The sequence below is a fragment of the Ranitomeya imitator genome, chromosome 4 (assembly GCF_032444005.1).
Source record: "Ranitomeya imitator isolate aRanImi1 chromosome 4, aRanImi1.pri, whole genome shotgun sequence".
In the NCBI taxonomy this organism is placed as follows: Eukaryota; Metazoa; Chordata; class Amphibia; order Anura; family Dendrobatidae; genus Ranitomeya; species Ranitomeya imitator.
The window spans coordinates 232,483,023-232,502,593 of record NC_091285.1 but is presented as its reverse complement, the minus strand read 5'-3'; the positions used below and the strand labels follow the sequence as shown (position 1 = coordinate 232,502,593).

The following is a 19,571-nucleotide window of genomic DNA, read 5'->3' as shown; positions in this document are numbered from 1 at the left end:
AACCTAGGGCTTCTTCTCAGATGTTGGTTATTAAATGAGTTATATTAATAACCTATTCATAGGTAAGATGATCAATATGAGATAGGTGTGGATCCGACACTGCACTTTATCACAGCTGTATGGGAAATAAACTGCAGTACCTCGAAGCTACCAATAACCAATGCACGTAACCCCAGATTACGAGGAGTAGAAAGTAGGGTCAACAGAACAAAGGGCTGATTCCCTACAGGTCTGCATTATGGTCCTACAAGCACTTAGCCAGTGGTAACATGGTGACTTTGCACAACAATTTGTTTCTCCCTGGAAGCCATCCATTTAGGTGAGAATATATCTGTAACATGGCACATGCTATGACATGCCCAGTCAAAGCAACCAAGTTACACTACAATCCCACTGTAGACCAAGGCACCAACAATAATAAGTGTGCTCAAGGTTAAAGCCTTTTTTAATATCTTTTTCTGTTATGTTACCCTACGACTTAGTCATCAAGACGAAATATCATAAGGTGATTTTTCATAAGCTACATTCCTTTGCTCACAGACTAGGAAATGTAATCTATTAGTTTGCTTCCTATCAAGAACATCTAGCTTTAAGCAACAATGTCAAGAGTGATCATTTCAAGCCAAGAACACTGAGCAAAACCTGAAGCTGGAACAAAAACGGAGAGGCATTCTACTTTAAAAAAAAAAAAAAATCAATTTTTATTGTACAGAATTTCAGTTGAAAAGAATTCAAGAGTCTGAAATTAAATTGTGCCATCGCGGTTACAAGGTTCGGGAGCACAAAACAGATTGAAGTACAGTACAAGTTTATAATGAAAGCCCTAATGCACATTTTTATCTAATGGAAATTTAATGAACATTTTAGTAAAAGTTTATTGCCAGCGGATGTTGGCAGCTCATTAATTTTAATCAAATGCTGAGGAAACATAGAATATATCATACGAAGAAAAGGTTGGTTTAAAGCAAATCAAGTATGCCAGTTACATGTACATAGATACAGTTTATAAGTAGATTTTTATAGCTTTAGAGCATCGAAAATAGTAGAAAATTGAAGCATATTCAAATTCCACGAGAAAACGATTATAGGACAGAACTCTGCGGTATAATCATTTTTCTATATCGCTCTATTAGCCATTTTTGCAGACAACTCGCAGTATAATCCACCCAATGTCTGTGCTGCGGGCTGCACTAAACTACACAGCGTTCTTCACCTGCTGGTAGCCCACCGTCTTCAGTGTAGGAGTGAGTGTCATAAAATGTTACCGCACTTGCTCCCAAGTGATGAGCGGCCTTGTTTAGGGCAGCCAGCTGTGTTGCCGATTATTGGCAAAAATGGCTAATGGAGTGATTTAGAAAAATGTTTACGCTGCCGAGTCATGCACTATAATCATTTTATGTGAAAGTTGAGGTAGACTTAAAAACATCTATTAAATGATCCTACTGTTTAGTATTTAAAAGGAATCTAATGGCAGGATTTATCCCTAGAATTTATTAGGAGCGCTTCATCAGCCTTCTAGTACCAGTTTTAATTATCCCGGTATCCTCCCTACACATGGCTCCTCTAGGTTTTAAAAAGATGATTGGGTGTGCGTTTAACCAGACTAGTCCACTGTCCATCATCCCAACATCGCTCTTCTTCTCCTCTTCTTTGCTATTCCTCCATATGCTGTGATGTCAATCATACTAATGTTGGCGTGACACCAGCATACTGGTGAAATAGGTGACAGCATTCTTGGACTAGTCCCGGTAAACGCATGCCGGCATTAAATATTTTTTTAAGCATGCTGCAACAACTCTAATGGGAAGTACAGTAATAATTAAGAATGTATTAGGAGGCTGCTGAAGCATTCCAAATGCCTTTTAAGGGAAAATCCTGCTGTCAAATTCCCTTTCAGCATGTTAAACTGACCACATCATGGAATATGGGCTGCAGAGCTGAATAAAACAGTTTTTCTATCTTCATTTTTCATCTCCATTGAAGAGTTATTAGCTTATAAAGTTTAGGTTATAATTCATGTTATAGTTAAATTGGGAATTATCTAAGATTTTTCTCTGGGAGCATGTACTTCTTCTCCTGCATAAGGTTAACCAATCATAAGCAGGCAGCCTCATGCAGGGGAGAAAAGAATGTGCCCTTCTCTCCTCATTGATCTCTGCAACTACTGTATAAAGATAAAGCAGAGGTGAGTACATTTTCATAAACACTTCTAGATCGCATCTAAATAATAGAGTAACAGAACTATGGGTCTTAAAGGGACTCTGTCAGCATAGAATGACTGTTCAAACCAAATACAGGAGCTCGGTACATCATGATGGAGCCAATTATTTAAATACACCTCCCATCTACTTGGTTTCCAACTATCTTCGCCCTTCCCTGGCTTTATGAAGCCTGAGCAGTTAATCAAAGAAGCCTCTTCCTGCCACCGCCAATTTTAGTTATTGTGCTTTAGATATGTCACTCCTTCCATGAACCATAAGCTTTGGCATTATTCTATTGACATATCTGTATCGTGGCTTGTGTTTTGTCAGGCGAGCAGTAATTTGGGATGGCATTATTAATTTTGCCATAAAATGTATTGTAGAATGAGAAAAAGGTACCAAAATTGGTGAAATGGTAAACAAAGTAATTCCAATACTGTTTTTTTGGTTTTATGGTGTTTATTGTGCTGTATATATGACCAGGAAACATGATTCTCCATGCCGTATGATTATAACTATCCCAAACTCGTATAGTTTGTTTTTTACTTCAGTGGAAAAAAAATCAGAAATTAATTTAAAAAAAAATTGTGTCCCTTGACCAGGGGCTCCTTTCCTGTCCCTAAGGCTAGGGTCACATTGCGTTAGTGCAATCCGTTTAGCGCTAGCGGATTGCGCTAACGCAATGTTTTTAAAGGGTCGCGTTTCGGGGTCGCGTTAACGTCCCCGCTCTCGCAGATCCCCGATCTGCGAGAGCGGGGAACGGACCTCGGGCGCGCCGCGGACGCTGCAAGCAGCGTCCGAGGCGCGCTACAAAAGACCGGCGCGTCGCTAGCGCGTGCCGAAAATGACACGCGCTAGCAATGCGCTGGTACATTGCGGGCAATGGGAGCGCTAACGGACGCGTTGCATGGCGTTAATTTCGCCGTGCAACGCTGTCCGTTAGCGCTCTGACCAAAACGCAATGTGACCCCAGCCTAACACTAGGGGCACCCAAGCTCGCTCTGCTCCCCAGTGCAATGCGAGAAACTCGCACGAGTCACTCGCATCGATACCCGGCACTGCCAGTGTATTTCTATGCAGCCGGGTATTGATGTGAGAGTTTCTTGCATTGCACTCGCAAGTGTGACCCCGGCATAAGAGATTTGGCTCCTACAGACCAGTTAGGCGATCCTAATCATCTCGTTACCTTCGTTAACCCCTTCATGACTGGAGCTTTTTTCGGTTTTGCGTTTTCACTCCTCTCCTTCCCAGAGCTATAACTTTTCTATTTTTCAGTCAATATGGCCATGTGAGGGCTTATTTTTTGCGGGACGAGATGAACATTTTAACGACACCATTGGTTTTCCCATGTCGTGTAGTAAAAGACGGGAAAAAAATTACAAGTGTGAAATTGCAAAAAAGTGCAATCCTGCACAAAGAAAAATTGTGCAATTTTCCGATACCCATAGCGTCTCCATTTTTCGTGATCTCAGGTGGGGTGACGGCTTATTTTTTGCGTGCCGAGCTGACGTTTTTACCATTTTGGTGCAGATACGTTCTTTTGATTGCCCATTATTGCATTTTAATGCAATGTCTCGGCGACCAAAAAAACATAATTCTGGCGTTTTGACTTTTTTTATTGATAGGCCATTTAGCAATCAGATTAATGCTTTTTTTATTGATAGATCCGGCAATTCTGAACTCTGTGATACCAAATATGTGTAGGTTTGATTTTTTGTAATTGTTTTATTTTGAATGGGGCAAAAGGGGGGTGATTTAAAATTTATTTCTTTATTTTTTCATATTTTTTAAAACTTTTTTTTACTTTTGCCATGCTTCAATAGCCTTCATGGGAGGCTAGAAGCTGGCACAACTTGATCGGCTCAGCTACATAGAGGTGATGCTCAGATCGCCTCTATGTAGCTGAATTGCTGAGTTGCTATGAGCACCACTGGATGCCGCTCATAGCAATCCGGCACTGTCAACCATAGAGGTCTCCAGGAGACCTCTGGTTGTCACGAACTGATGACCCCCGATCATGTGATGGGGTCACCAGTGTGCGTATTTCAGTCCCGATGGCCAGAAGTGCGATTAAAATGTCGCTATCAGACAGCAGCATTTAACTAGTAAATAGCTGTGGGTGGATTGCGATTCCATCCGCGGCTATTGTGGGCACGTCAGCTGTTCAAAACAGCTGACATGTCCCCAGAAAGATGTGGGCTCACCGCCGGAGCCCACAACAAAGCAGGGAATACTGACATCGGCGCACTAATAAGGAGTTAAATACAGCTGTCTTACATAGTCACCTTTATAAAAGACTCCTGTCCACAGACTCTATTAATCAGTCAGACTCTAACCTCTACAACATGGGCAAGATCAAAGAGATTTATAAGGATGTCAGGGACAAGATCATAGACCTGCACAAAGCTGGAATGGGCTACAAAAGCATACATAAGACGCTGGCTGAGAAGGAGACAACTGTTGGAGCAATAGTAAGAAAATGGAAGAAACACAAAATGACTGTCAGTCCACATTTATTTCTGACAGTGAGTGCTAGCTGAGGACCTAAGTGCTAAAAGAGCTCTCAACAGAGCAGATTAACCCCTGCACTGTCAAAAGAATTCTGCACTGTGTAATATGAAGGTGAAGTGCTTCCAATCAGTGCAGGAGTAGGAGAAATCAGATGATGAGGTCCTCTTGCTCCTCTCGGTCGCAGTAAACTCGTGACAGATTGGTTGGCGTTGCCATTTTCTGTGACCAGTTACATATTTTTCTGTTGATGAACAGGCTTGTTTTTTCTGTGATGACTGTGGCTTTTATTGGTGCCATTTTAGGGTACATTCTGTGTGTTGTTTTTTGATTACTTGTTATTTCATTTTGAGGAAGGGACTTTAAGCCACCAGAAGACAGTAATTCAGGAGTTTCAATGTTTTTACTTTGCACAACTAGAAGGCTGCCTTCACATTATCAGTATTTGGTCAGTATTTTACATCAGTATTTGTAGCCAAAACCAGGAGTGGAACAATTAGAGGAAAAGTATAATAGAAACATATGCACCACTTCTGTATGTATCACCCACTCCTGGTTTTGGCTTATAAATACTGATGTAAAAAACTGACCAAATACTGCTAGTGTGACAACAGCCTAAGAGTTAAATAATTTTATTTTCTGATATATCAGAATTTTGCAGGTATGGCAAGACTGAGTATGTTTTATTTTAATTTCTTCATTTTTAAAATGCAAAAAGAAAAGGGACTACATTTTTAATGGGGGTTTTTTCAGTTTTTTTTTTTTTTTTTTACTTTTCTTTCTCCTTTTTTAAGCCCCCACAGGGAACTTGAACCTACAATTGTTTAATCACTGTTGAGTGTCTGTACAGAAATAGTGAGGTGTGCTCGAATGAAGAAGGTTCAGTCAGAGACTCCCACTCGTCAGCATTAATGCCTCGGAGAACCCCTTATTACTGCAGGGCCAGCACTGGGCTCCGTTTGCAATATCCCTTATTTTTCCTAGGGAAAAAAAAAACACTTTTCTTTTCTAAAGGCAATTAACCAGATAACAAAAGCAATTTCTAGGATTTGCAACTGTCAGGCACAAGGACTGTGAGAATGGAATTAATTTGTGGTTGGCTAATTGGATTCAGTTAATTTCATTATAATCTTCTGCTACCCCACCATAAGCACTGGGCAAAGTAACAGATGGAGGGAAAAATGCACAGATTCACAGTAAGGAAAGTTTGTAAATGTGAAACTGTCCTTCACTGTAGGTCAGCACAGAACAGCAGCTGAGAAGCACATCACTGGTAACTGGGCTGCAAAGACGTGTCCATTAGGACAACTCCATCAGAAACAACTAGAAAGGAAGACTGTGTATGGAGCTTTTTGGTCACTTTTTTAACATGTTCTACAGTAATTCTACTTTTTACTTAATTTAATAGGTCTTCCATGAAAAAACCTACTGCAACCGTTTTAATAGGAATCAGTATTGAAGGGAACCTGTCACCCCCCTAGGCGTTTTTAACTAAAAGAGCCACCTTGTGCAGCACTAATGCTGCATTCTGTCAAGGTGGCTCTTTTAGTTTGGGTCCCTGCAAACGCTGAAATAATCGCTTTTATAATGTGCCCCTCATACCTGAATTTGTCAGGGGGCATGTAATTTCCCCCCTGACACAAACGCCTCCCAACCGTCACTCAGGGCCTCTGTGTGCTGGGCACCGCCTCCATTTCCTTCATAAACGTCCCCGGCGCCTGCGCTGCGAGAATGAGACAGCTCTCATCATTCTCCCCTGCTCGGGCTGCAATCAGCGCTAGCAGGGGAGAATGTTGAGAGTTGTATCACAACGAGAGCAGGCAGCAGCTGATGGAAGTATTCATCAGCCGTTACCTGTGCTATGAATAAATAAATAAACACCGTGGGTTCCCCTGTATTTTTGATAACCAGCCAGGAAAAACTGACAGCGGTGGACTGCAACCCTCAGCTGTCAGCTTCAGCAAGGCTGGTTATCAAGAATAGAGGAGTCCCCACACTGTTTTTTTAATTATTTAAAATGGGTGTCCCCCGATTTTTGACAAGTAGCCAACCAAAATCAGACAGCTTGTGGTTGGTATTCTCAGGCTGGTAAGGAGCCATGGATATTGGCCCCCCAGCCTAAAAATAGCAGCCTGCATCCATCTAGAAAAGGCACATCTATTAGATGCACCAATTCTGGGGCTTTGATCAGCTCTTCCCAATTACCCTGTGGCAGTGGCAAGTGGGGTTCAGATTTGGTGAGGTTGATGTCACCTTTCTATTGTCCGGTGACATATAGATGCCGCTCCATTACTAATCCAGGTTTGATGTCACCGGATAATACAAAGGTGACATCAACCCCACAGGTATGAACCCCACTTGCCACCGCCACAGGGTAATTGGGAAGAGCTGGTCAAAGCCCCAGAATTGTCGCATTTAATAGGTGTGCCTTTTCTGAGCAGCTGTGGGCTGCTATTTTTATGCTGGGAGAACCTGAGAATATCAGCTCCCAGCTGTCTGCTTTAGCAAGGCTGGTTGTCAAAAATGGAGATCCTACTTTTTTAAATTATTTATTTAAATAATTAACAAAACAGCATGGAGACCCCTCTCTTCTTGATAACCAGCCTTGCTGAAGCTGACGGTTTCAGCCCGCAGCATTAGTTTTGCCTGGCTGATTATCAAAAATGCAGGGGAACCCATGGCGTTTTTTAAAATTAATATATTTATAGCGCAAGCGGCGACTGGTGCCTGCTCTCGCTGTTATCAGTTGAATATAATTCTCAACATGCTCCCCTGCTAGCGCTGATCGTAGCGTGAGCAGGGGAGAATAATGATAGCGGTCATCAGCATCCAGCACCAGGGAACAGAGCGAACTTTACCACTGCTGCCGAAGCCCCACTACATGTCACACTGATGACATCCGTGTGCTCATGTCCGGGACGTTCTGCTATTAAAAAACGAACATGTCAGTGTATTTTGCCCACGGACACACGGTTCATGGAAACACACAGACATGTGCAAAGACGCATTCACCTGAATGGGTCTACGTGTGTAAGTGTCTCCAGTATATGTGAAAACTGTCACCACACATACTAGACACACTGACGTATCAAAGAGCCCTTATGGTGATTCCATGATCACTTGTTTTTGGATAAACAAAAATGTAAGGGACAACATATCCCCATCATATCTTTTTCATGGAGTATTTAATAGAGGCAAAAGCAATGATATCTTTCCTCCATATCATCTGGCACTGGCATTTGTGAAAATATGTAATATATGAGTTTAAGAAACAGGTTTTATCCTAACAGAAAATACATCAGATGTAGGTAGTTCTTATAAGCACACTTATCTGCCTCCGGCAACCGTAATCATTCAGACCCCCACACATAGTTCTGCCAATGAGCTCATGTCTTACAATGAATTGCAATCCAGTGTTCTTATTTATAAAGAATTTTTATTTCCTAAATATATCATTTTTACTTTTGCACCCCGTCAGCCAGAAGTTCTTGCTCCTTTTGCTATGCTGTGCTTAGGCTACGTTCAGACTAGCGTTGTGCGCCGCTGCGTCGGCGACGCAACGCGCAACGCACAACGCACCGAAAAACGCGGCAAAACGCATGCAAAAACGCTGCGTTTTGCGACGCGTGCGTCGTTTTTTGCCAAAAATCGGACGCAAGAAAAATGCAACTTGTTGCGTTTTCTTGGTCCGACGCTAGCGGCAAAAAAGACGCACGCGTCGCAAAACGCAACAAACAAAAACGCATGCGTCCCCCATGTTAAACATAGGGGCGCATGACGCGTGCGTCGCCGCTGCGTAGCCCGACGCTAACGCGACGCACACTAGCACAACGCTAGTCTGAACGTAGCCTTAGTGCGTGATTAAATGACGAAAGGGAAGTTTTCTTACCATTTACCAGAGAGAGCAATGCACTACTTCCCCTAACAACTCATCCACCTTATTACAGTAACACTTAAGGAGGGGTCACATTGCAGTCAAACAAATTGGAGCCTGCAATCACTATAAGTGCAGGCATCACTTGAAAATGTATCAAAGAAGTTAAAATCTGATATAGGCTTTGTACGTAAAAAAATGCCCTGAATGAAACACTTCCAATTAAAGCATCAGAAAATCCCTAAGTTAACATCGCCCTGAAAGTACACAACATACTGTACCTGTGGCAGTGCAGAATTCAACTGGCGTTGCAAGGAATCTCTATCGTATATGACATCTTGAAGTCGTTGCTGGGCAAGTCCAAGACTCTCCTGCGTCTCACGTAATGTGTCTAGCAGTCGATCGCGCTCATCAAGCATATTAACCATCAGCTGTTCAAAATGAGAGTCCGAGTCTGAGCCACTGCTTTGGGACCCCCTTTGGCTCATAGGGGTGTCCTCATTTATCGTTGGCATTACTTCACACATCATTTCTAGGAGAGGAAAAATGAGAGTCAGACAGCAGTTTTATTTTTAATAAAAATGAAACAATACAAAAAAGGCAACCACATTTATAAGTATAATAAGACATCAGTGCTTAACATTTTCCACAAACTACTTATGTCCATAATTATTGATATAATGTATTAATTATTATTTACCGCTAGAGTTAATATAAAAGATTTGCAGGACCCTGGTCGAGTAGTCCGGTTAGGAGTCCAGAGCCACCAAACCAGAGCCCTACGAGACTCCTTGTACCTGCAGCCATCGCCTTCCTCCGATAAGTAGGCCCGGCTCGTTGTCATGCATCAGTCACATTTCATTGATGATGGCGCGTTGGGCCTACTGCGCCTGGGATGCTGGAAGATATGGGGGAGACTCGCAGGCCCTGGACAAGCGGCCACAGACTACCGATGTGGCTGATGAACCAAAGATCTAAAAATGTTTTGCTCAACTCTATTCACCACTAGTCTTCTATTAAAAAGATTGTACAGATATTTCTCAATCTTAGTTCTTGGCAACAGTCATTTTCATTTTAACTTGTATTTCCAAAGTCAATACCACACACGAAAATAAGCAACTTTGTAATTTATAGCATGAGAGAGATTTGCTTCTTTCTCTGCCAGAATTGACCAGTCATTATCAAATGTCTCAACTCTGAGGTAAAATCTGTATTCAGTGAAGACAGACTTTCCCAGTAGCAGCTGCCATCTCCTATCTCAGTAATGGGAAAGTGTCTTCACTGAACACAGATTTACCTCAGAATTGAGACTTTTGATAATGACTAGTCAAATCTGGCAGAGAGAGAAGCAATTTTTTTCCGATAAGATCTATTAAACAGTAGTTTATTTCCATGTGTACCGTTAGTTTCTGAAAGAAAAACTAAAACAACGGTTCGAAAAAGTATATCGACTGGATTCAATCATAAGGTTTGTTTAAAGGGAAACTGTGGCATAAAAAAATGCTATTAACCTTGTACATGAGGGGTTAATCTGTAGGATAACAGCATTCTGAAGCTGCCTGGCGCCCACCCTGAGAACTTCACTGCCGGGAGGAAATAAACGTTATACCTTCTGGCAGCCTTGGGCTTTCATTCATAGGGGTGGGCCGACGTGGTTTCAGTCACAGCTCTCTGAGCAGCAGCAGTAACCACACCCCAGCAGTGACTGACAGCCAGCTCTTATACTGAATCAGCTATCAGTCAGTGCCGCGGCGTGGTTAGATCACTGCTCTCTATGCACTGAGAGGAGACTATGACTGAATGAAGTGGCGCTAGTTGCGCCTCCATGACTGGAAGCCTGAGGCTGCCAGGAGGAATAAAGTTAATTTCCTCCCGGCAGTGGAGCTCCCAGTGTCAGTTGCCTGATAGCTTCACATTAACTCCACAAACCTGCAGATTAACTCCACATCTGCTCTCTAATATCGTTTTTTTATACAGTGGGGAAAATAAGTATTTGATACACTGCCGATTTAGCAAGATTTCCCACCTACAGGGCATGGAGAAGTCTGTAATTTTTATCGCAGGTACACTTCAACTATGAGAGACAGAATCTAAAAAAAAAAACTGAAAATCACATTATATGATTTTTAAATACATAAATTGCATTTTATTGCATGAAATAAGTATTTGATCACCTACCAAAACAGCAAGAATTCTGGCTCTCACAGACCTGTTAGTTTTTCTTTAAGAAGCCCTCCTACTCTGCATTCATTACCTGTATTAATTTCACCTGTTTTAAGTTATTACCTATATAAAAGACACCAGTCCACACACTCAATCAATCACACTCCAACCACTCCACCATGGCCAAGACTGAAGAGCTGTCTAATGAAACCAGGGACAAAATTGTAGACCTACACAAGGCTGAGATGGGCTACAGGACAATGGGCAAGCAGCTTGGCGAGAAGGCAACAACTTTTGGCACATTTATTAGAAAATGGTAACACAAGATGTCAATCTTCCTGGATCTGGGGCTTCATGCAAGATCTCGCCTCGTGGGGTAAGGATTATTCTGAGTCTGAATCAGCCCAAAACTGCATGGGAGCATCGGGTCAATGGCTTGAATAGAGCTTGGACCACAGTCTCAAACATTACCATTAGTAACACACCATGCCATCATGGATTAAAATCCTGCAGGGCACGCAAGGACCCTCTGCTCATGCCTGCACATATCCAGGCCCGTTTGAAGTTTGCCAATCACCATCTGTATGATCCAGAGAAGGCAAGGGAGAAGGTCATGTGGTCAGATGACACCAAAATTGAACAACTCCACTCGCAGTGTTTGGAGGAAGAAGAAGGATGAGTACAACCCCAAGAACATCTTCCCAATCGTGAAGCGTGGTGGGGGAAACTTCTTAGTTTGGAGGTGCTTTTCTGCAAAGGGGACAGGACGATGGGACTCATGTATTGCAAGATTTTGGCCAGCAACCTTTTTCCCTCAGTAACAGCATTAAATATAGGTCATGGCTGGGTCTTCCAGCTATGACCCGAAACACATAGCCAGGGCAACTAAGGAGTGGTTCCGTAAGAAGCATTTCAAGGTCCTGGAGTCACTTAGCCAGTCTTCAGACCTGAACCCAATAGAAAATCTTTGAAAGGAGCTGAAACCCAATGTTGCCCAGCGACAGCCTGGAAATCGGAAATATCTGGAGAAGATCTGTATGGAGGAGTGGGCCAAAATCTCTGCTGCAGTGTGTGCAAACTTAGCCAAGAACTACAGGAAACGTCTCACCTCTGTAATTGCAAACAAAGATTTCTGCACCAAATATTAAGTTCTATTTTTCGATTGTATCAAATATGTATTTCATGCAATAAAATGCAAATTAACTATGTAAAATTCTTACAATGTGATTTTCTGTTTTTTATTTTTAGTTTCTGTCTCTCACAGTTGAAGTGTACCTACGATAAAAATGACAGACCCCTGCATTCTATGTAGGTGGGAAAAATTGCAAAATACAAATTTTCCACACTGTGTGTTCTAGTCTATAAAACTGAAGCTAGGCCATCAATAAAGGTAGGGCTCCATCCCTCCACTTGAGGAGGCCACGGCACTCATACGAGTACTGAATCCTTCTCCGTGCACCAGAATTTCATTATTGGTGTCTACCTTGAGTATCACAATTTTGCCCCCCAAAACTTGATTTTGTCTGTAATGCAATATTGGGCACGGTCCACTGACAAGAGCAGTGCAGTTTTCGAGAGAGCTGCCATGTTTTTCTATACACACACTGCAGTTTTTATTAAATTCACACGTCAGTGTAATACTGCAATGTTTAAAATAAGGAATGCTCTAAAAAGAGCAGAGTACGCTGTGAGGTCAACTGGGAAAGTAATGCCATAGAAACGGAATAACTAGTATGGCCAAGAGGAAGAGTCTGCACCGGTAAGAAGAGAGATTTGTTACCTTCCTCCGCTATATTATCCAGGGACCTGCAATGTCTCCTGTTGGGTGAAGCTTAGGTTTTTATCCTTAGGCTTCATTCAGACGTTTGTGAATCACATACGTGATCTGTGATTTTCACAGACAGTACATATACTCATTAAAGGGAACCTGTCAAGTGATAGATGCTGTCCAATCTACATGCAGCATGTACCAGGCACTGGCCGTACGATTTCTGCCAGGTAAGTTTGCTGCGACGTTTCAGAGAAAAGCATATTTTAATTGCCGCCGGGGAAGCAGCTGCACAGGAGACTAGTCTGATAGGCGGGTTCCCGGTAGCTTGCCAATGACTGAAAGGTCTCTCTCCATACAGGGACACAGCGAGAGGCCTGTCACTCAAGGGCAGAGGGCGGGGAGAAGCTGACTAGTTTCCCGTGCAACGTTTAACGTAAGATACATGACTGAAATCATACAGAAAGTGATGCATGCAGTCTGCGGATCAAGAAACATGCATCAGCTGTCAGGTTCCCTTTAAATTCTATGGTGCTAGTCATATGTCTGTGTATTGCTGTGTATGTTTTTGATTGGAGTCAAAATGACCCTCACAAGTGTATGGGTCCATGAAAATCCCAGACAGCACACAAGTGGCAATCTGTGTGCTGTCCATGATTAATATTGTTAGGCTTAGAAGAAGTTTTTTAATGAATTTATTTTTTCATATGTGAAAATCACTGACAAACTAATGTACCGTAATACTGATTGATGACATTTTTTGCCTAAGTGAGAAATCACGGACATCTGAATGAGGCCATAGTGGTATGAAATCTGATCTGCCTTATATAGAAAATATTGTCCTGTGCATTAATATCAAGGACTGTATGGGGAATCCGTCAGACAGGTATGCAGCTTGACAGCTCATGAGAAATCGGATCTGAATACCCTATGTGTGTCACATCAGAGAAGATACATAGACATCATGCTCTGTGACATCTTGCTTTCACAGAGTGCTATTGCCTTAGAGCTAGAAAGCTGACTAGCAGGCCATTTTATAACAAGGTATACTTAATTTCTATATATCAGATTCTCATTTAAAATCAGAACAAATAAGTAGGTTTTCAAAATTCTTATTTTTACTTACAGTACATATAACCAAAGTCAAAATAAAGTAAACATATGAAACATATTCCTAGTTTATGGGAAAACCTGGTTTGGTCCAAAAACATGGTTGGTAGGTAAAACTTAAAACTGCAGTACCACATACCACCTGTGGGCAAGTCTGGCGCTGTTTTTGGAAGAATGTAGCCAAGATTTTCTAGCTTTGTTCAACCCCTTTAAAACATATTGAGTGTTCTAAACGTAACCACCCAAGATAACTGCGAATTAGACCACCATATTTAATAGATAATCACAACTAAAGGAATTAGCCATTACCTGCTAGACTACTCAAGAACACCATGAATATCACAGGAATAGCTTTAAAAGTATGTTAGAAAAGTATATAAAAAATGTAATGGGAACATTAACCCCTTCATGACCCAGCCTATTTTGACCTTAAAGACCTTGCCGCTTTTTGCAATTCTGACCAGTGTCCCTTTATGAGGTAATAACTCAGGAACGCTTCAACGGATCCTAGCGGTTCTGAGAATGTTTTTTCGTGACATATTGGGCTTCATGTTAATGGTAAATTTAGGTCAATAAATTCTGCGTTTATTTGTGATAAAAACGGAAATTTGGCGAAAATTTCGCAATTTTCAAATTTTGAATTTTTATTCTGTTAAACTAGAGAGTTATGTGACACAAAATAGTTAATAAATAACATTTCCCACATATATACTTTACATCAGCACAATTTTGGAAACAAAATTTTTTTTTGCTAGGAAGTTATAAGGGTTAAAATTTGACCAGCGATTTCTCATTTTTACAACGAAATTTACAAAACCATTTTTTTAGGGACCACCTCACATTTGAAGTTAGTTTGAGGGGTCTATATGGCTGAAAATACCCAAAAGTGACACCATTCTAAAAACTACACCCCTCAAGGTACTCAAAACCACATTCAAGAAGTTTATTAACCCTTCAGGTGCTTCACAGCAGCAGAAGCAACATGGAAGGAAAAAATGAACATTTAACTTTTTAGTCACAAAAATTATCTTTTAGCAACAATTTTTTTATTTTCCCAATGGTAAAAGGAGAAACTGAACCACGAAAGAAGTTGTTCAATTTGTCTTGAGTACGTTGATACCTCATATGTGGGGGTAAACCACTGTTTGGGCGCACGGCAGGGCTTGGAAGGGAAGGAGCGCCATTTGACTTTTTGAATAAAAAATTGGCTCCACTCTTTAGCGGACACCATGTCACGTTTGGAGAGCCCCCGTGTGCCTAAAAATTGGAGCTCCCCCACAAGTGACCCCATTTTGGAAGCTAGACGCCCCAAGGAACTTATCTAGATGCATAGTGAGCACTTTGAACCCCCAGGTGCTTCACAAATTGATCCGTAAAAATGAAAAAGTACCTTTTTTTCACAAAAAAATTCTTTTAGCCTCAATTTTTTCATTTTCACATGGGTAACAGGATAAAATGGATCCTAAAATTTGTTGGGCAATTTCTCCTGAGTACACCAATACCTCACATGTGGGGGTAAACCACTGTTTGGGCACATGGTAAGGCTCGGAAGGGAAGGAGCACCATTTGACTTTTTGAATGGAAAATTAGCTCCAATTGTTAGCGGACACAATGTCGCGTTTGGAGAGCCCCTGTGTGCCTAAACATTGGAGATCCCCCACAAGTGACCCCATTTTGGAAACTACACCCCCCCAAGGAACTTATCTAGTTGCATATTGAGCACTTTAAACCCCCTGGTGCTTCACAGAAGTTTATAACGCAGAGCCATGAAAATAAAAAATAATTTTTCTTTCCTCAAAAATGATTTTTTTAGCCTGGAATTTCCTATTTTGCCAAGGGTAATAGGAGAAATTGGACCCCAAATGTTGTTGTCCAGTTTGTCCTGAGTACGCTGATACCCCATATGTGGGGGTAAACCACTGTTTAGGCGCACGGCAGGGCTCGGAAGGGAAGGCACGCCATTTGGCTTTTTAAATGGAAAATTAGCTCCAATCATTAGCGGACACCATGTCACGTTTGGAGAGCCCCTGTGTGCCTAAACATTGGAGATCCCCCAGAAATGACCCCATTTTGGAAACTAGACCCCCAAAGGAACTAATCTAGATGTGTGGTGAGGACTTTGAACCCCCAAGTGCTTCACAGAAGTTTATAACGCAGAGCCATGAAAATAAAAAAAAAATTATTTTCTCAAAAATGATCTTTTAGCATGCAATTTTTTATTTTCCCAAGGGTAACAGGAGAAATTTGACCCCAAAAGTTGTTGTCCAGTTTCTCCTGAGTACGCTGATACCCCATATGTGGGGGTAAACCACTGTTTGGGCACATGCCGGGGCTCGGAAGTGAAGTAGTGACGTTTTGAAATGCAGACTTTGATTTAATGCTCTGTGGGCGTCACGTTGCGTTTGCAGAGCCCCTGATGTGGCTAAACAGTAGAAACCCCCCACAAGTGACCCCATTTTGGAAACTAGACCCCGAAAGGAACTTATCTAGATGTGTGGTGAGCACTTTGAACCCCCAAGTGCTTCATAGATGTTTATAATGCAGAACCGTGAAAATAATAAATACGTTTTCTTTCCTCAAAAATAATTATTTAGCCCAGAATTTTTTATTTTCCCAAGGGTTACAGGAGAAATTGGACCCCAAAAGTTGTTGTCCAGTTTCTCCTGAGTACGCTGATACCCCATGTGTGGAGGTAAACCACTGTTTGGGCACACGTCGGGGCTCAGAAGGGAAGTAGTGACTTTTGAAATGCAGAATTTGATGGAATGGTCTGCGGGCGTCACGTTGCGTTTGCAGAGCCCCTGGTGTTCCTAAACAGTAGAAACCCCCCACAAGTGACCCCATTTTAGAAACTAGACCCCCCAAGGAACTTATCTAGATATGTGGTGAGCACTTTGAACCCCCAAGTGCTTCACAGACGTTTACAACGCAGAGCCGTGAAAATAAAAAATCATTTTTCTTTCCTCAAAAATGATGTTTTAGCAAGCATTTTTTTATTTTCACAAGGGTAACAGGAGAAATTGGACCCCAGTAATTGTTGCGCAGTTTATCCTGAGTATGCTGGTACCCCATATGTGGGGGTAAACCACTGTTTGGGCACACGTCGGGGCTCGGAATTGAGGGAGCACCATTTGACTTTTTGAATACGAGATTGGCTGGAATCAATGGTGGCGCCATGTTGCGTTTGGAGACCCCTCATGTGCCTAAACAGTGGAAACCCCTCAATTCTACCTCCAACACTAACCCCAACACACCCCTAACCCTAATCCCAACTGTAGCCATAACCCTAATCACAACCCTAATTCCAACCCTAACCCTAAGGCTATGTGCCCACGTTGCGGATTCGTGTGAGATTTTTCAGCATCATTTTTGAAAAATCCACGGGTAAAAGGCACTGCGTTTTACCGGCGGATTTTCCGTGGATTTCCAGTGTTTTTTGTGCGGATTTCACCTGCGGATTCCTATTGAGGAACAGGTGTAAAACGCTGCAGAATCCGCACAAAGAATTGACATGCTGCGGAAAATACAACGCAGCGTTTTAGCGCGGTATTTTCCGCACCATGGGCACAGCGGATTTGGTTTTCCATAGGTTTACATGGTACTGTAAACCTGATGGAACACTGCTGCGAATCCGCAGCGGCCAATCCGCAGTGTGGGCACATAGCCTAATTCTATAGGTATGTGCACACGCTGCGGAAAACACAGCGGATCCGCAGCAGTTTCCCATGAGTTTACAGTTCAATGCAAACCCATGGGAAACAAAAATCGCTGTACACATGCTGCGGAAAAACTGCACAGAAACGCAGCGGTTTACATTCCGCAGCATGTCACTTCTTTGTGCGGATTCCGCAGCGGTTTTACAACTGCTCCAATAGAAAATCGCAGTTGTAAAACTGCAGTGAAATGCGCAGAAAAAACGCGGTAAATCCGCCATAAATCCGCAGCGGTTTAGCACTGCGGATTTATCAAATCCGCAGCGGAAAAATCCGCAGAGGACCAGAATACGTGTGCACATACCGAAACCCTAACCCTAGCCCTAACCCTACCCCTAACCCTAGCCCTAACCCTACCCCTAACCCTAACCCTACCCCTAACCCTACCCCTAACCCTACCCCTAGCCCTAACCCTAACATTAGTGGAAAAAAAAAATTCTTTATTTTTTTATTGTCCCTACCTATGGGGGTGACAAAGGGGGGGGGGGGGGTCATTTATTATTTTTTTATTTTGATCACTGAGATATAATCTATCTCAGTGATCAAAATGCACTTTGGAAGGAATCTGCCGGCCGGCAGATTCGGCGGGCGCACTGCGCATGCGCCCGCCATTTTGGAAGATGGCGGCGCCTGGGTAGAAGACGGACGGACCCCGGCAGGATCGGTAAGTATGATGGGGTGGGGGGGGGAAGCACGGGGGGGGGATCGGAGCATGGGGGGGTGAATCGGAGCGCGGGAGGGGTGGAACGGAGCATGGGGAGGGTGGAACGGAGCACGGGGGGGTGGAACGGAGCATGGGGGGGTGGAACGGAGTACGGGGGGGGGGTAGATCGGAGTGCAGGGGGGTGATTGGAGCACGGGAGGGTGATTGGAGCACGGGGGTGAGCGGACAAGAGCACGGGGGGAGCGGAGCACAGGGCGGAGGGGAGTGGGGCAGTGTACCGGACAGATCGGAGGGCTGGGGGGGCGATCGGTGGGGTGGGGTGGGGGCACATTAGTATTTCCAGCCATGGCCGATGATATTTCAGCATCGGCCATGGCTGGATTGTAATATTTCACCCGTTATAATAGGTGAAATATTACAAATCGCTCTGAGTGGCAGTTTCACTTTCAACAGCCAATCAGAGCGATCGTAGCCACGGGGGGGGTGAAGCCACCCCCCCTGGGCTAAACTACCACTCCCCCTGTCGCTGCAGATCGGGTGAAATGGGAGTTAACCCTTTCACCCGATCTGCAGGAACGCGATCTTTCCATGATGCCACATAGGCGTCATGGGTCGGATTGGCACCGACTTTCATGACGCCTACGTGGTGTCATGGGTCGGGAAAGGGTTAAAAAGAGGTGAACAGGAGGAATATGTAGCTGTGGTGGTGTACACTAACGCACTTGGAAACCACCCTTAAAGGGAACCTGTCACCCCCAAAATCGAAGGTGAGCTAAGCCCACCAGCATCAGGGGCTTATCTACAGCATTCTGTAATGCTGTAGATAAGCCCCCGATGTATCCTGAAAGATGAGAAAAAGAGGTTAGATTATACTCACCCAAGGGTGGTCCCGCTGCGGTGGGCGTTGCGGTCTGGTCCCTCCCATCTTCATAGGATGATATCCTCTTCTTGTCTTCACACTGCGGCTCCGGCATACTCTGTCTGCCCTGTTGAGGGCAAAGCAAAGTACTGCAGTGCGCAGGAGCTGGGCCTCGCTGACCTTTCCTGACGCCTGCGCAATGCAGTACTTTGCTCTGCCCTCAACACGGCAGACAAAGTACGCCTGCATCGGAGCCGCAGCATGAATACAAGAAGAGGACGTCATCGTAAGAAGATGGGAGGCGCCGAATCGGACCGCGACGCCCATCGGACCAGACCACAGCGGGACTGCCCCTGGGTGAGTATAATCTAACCTCTTTTTCTCATCATTCAGGATACATCGGGGGCTTATCAACAGCATTACAGAATGCTGTAGATAAGCCACTGATGCTGGTTGCTTAATTTACCTTCGATTTTGTGGGTGACAGGTTCCCTTTAAAATGTCAGTGTTTGTCACTGTACACTGCACTATTCATACAAAAAATGCTTGACCATGGCTCAATGTTGGAGCTGAAACATAGCCCATGAGGCTTGGGAGATTTTTTTTTTTTAAGAGGACCCGTATCCAGGTCAAATGTGGCCAAATTATGCTCTTATTTTATTCTTGCTGCTCCCCTAAATTTATTTTTTTCAGTTCCTGACAGAATGGCAT

The 19,571-nt window shown here is 43.2% G+C and overlaps 1 protein-coding gene across 7 annotated transcripts in view; it reads right to left on the bottom strand.

The window, feature by feature from the left end:
• PPFIA2 (PTPRF interacting protein alpha 2) overlaps positions 1–19,571 on the bottom strand; it is a 570,637-nt gene that overhangs the window by 516,617 nt on the left and 34,449 nt on the right. For all 7 annotated transcript variants that reach the window (XM_069764416.1, XM_069764417.1, XM_069764412.1 and 4 more), the window contains exon 2: positions 8,865–9,115. In XM_069764416.1, coding sequence (XP_069620517.1) covers positions 8,865–9,113 — 249 coding nt within the window. In that variant the 5' untranslated portion in view covers positions 9,114–9,115. The remainder of the gene's footprint in view (positions 1–8,864; positions 9,116–19,571) is intronic.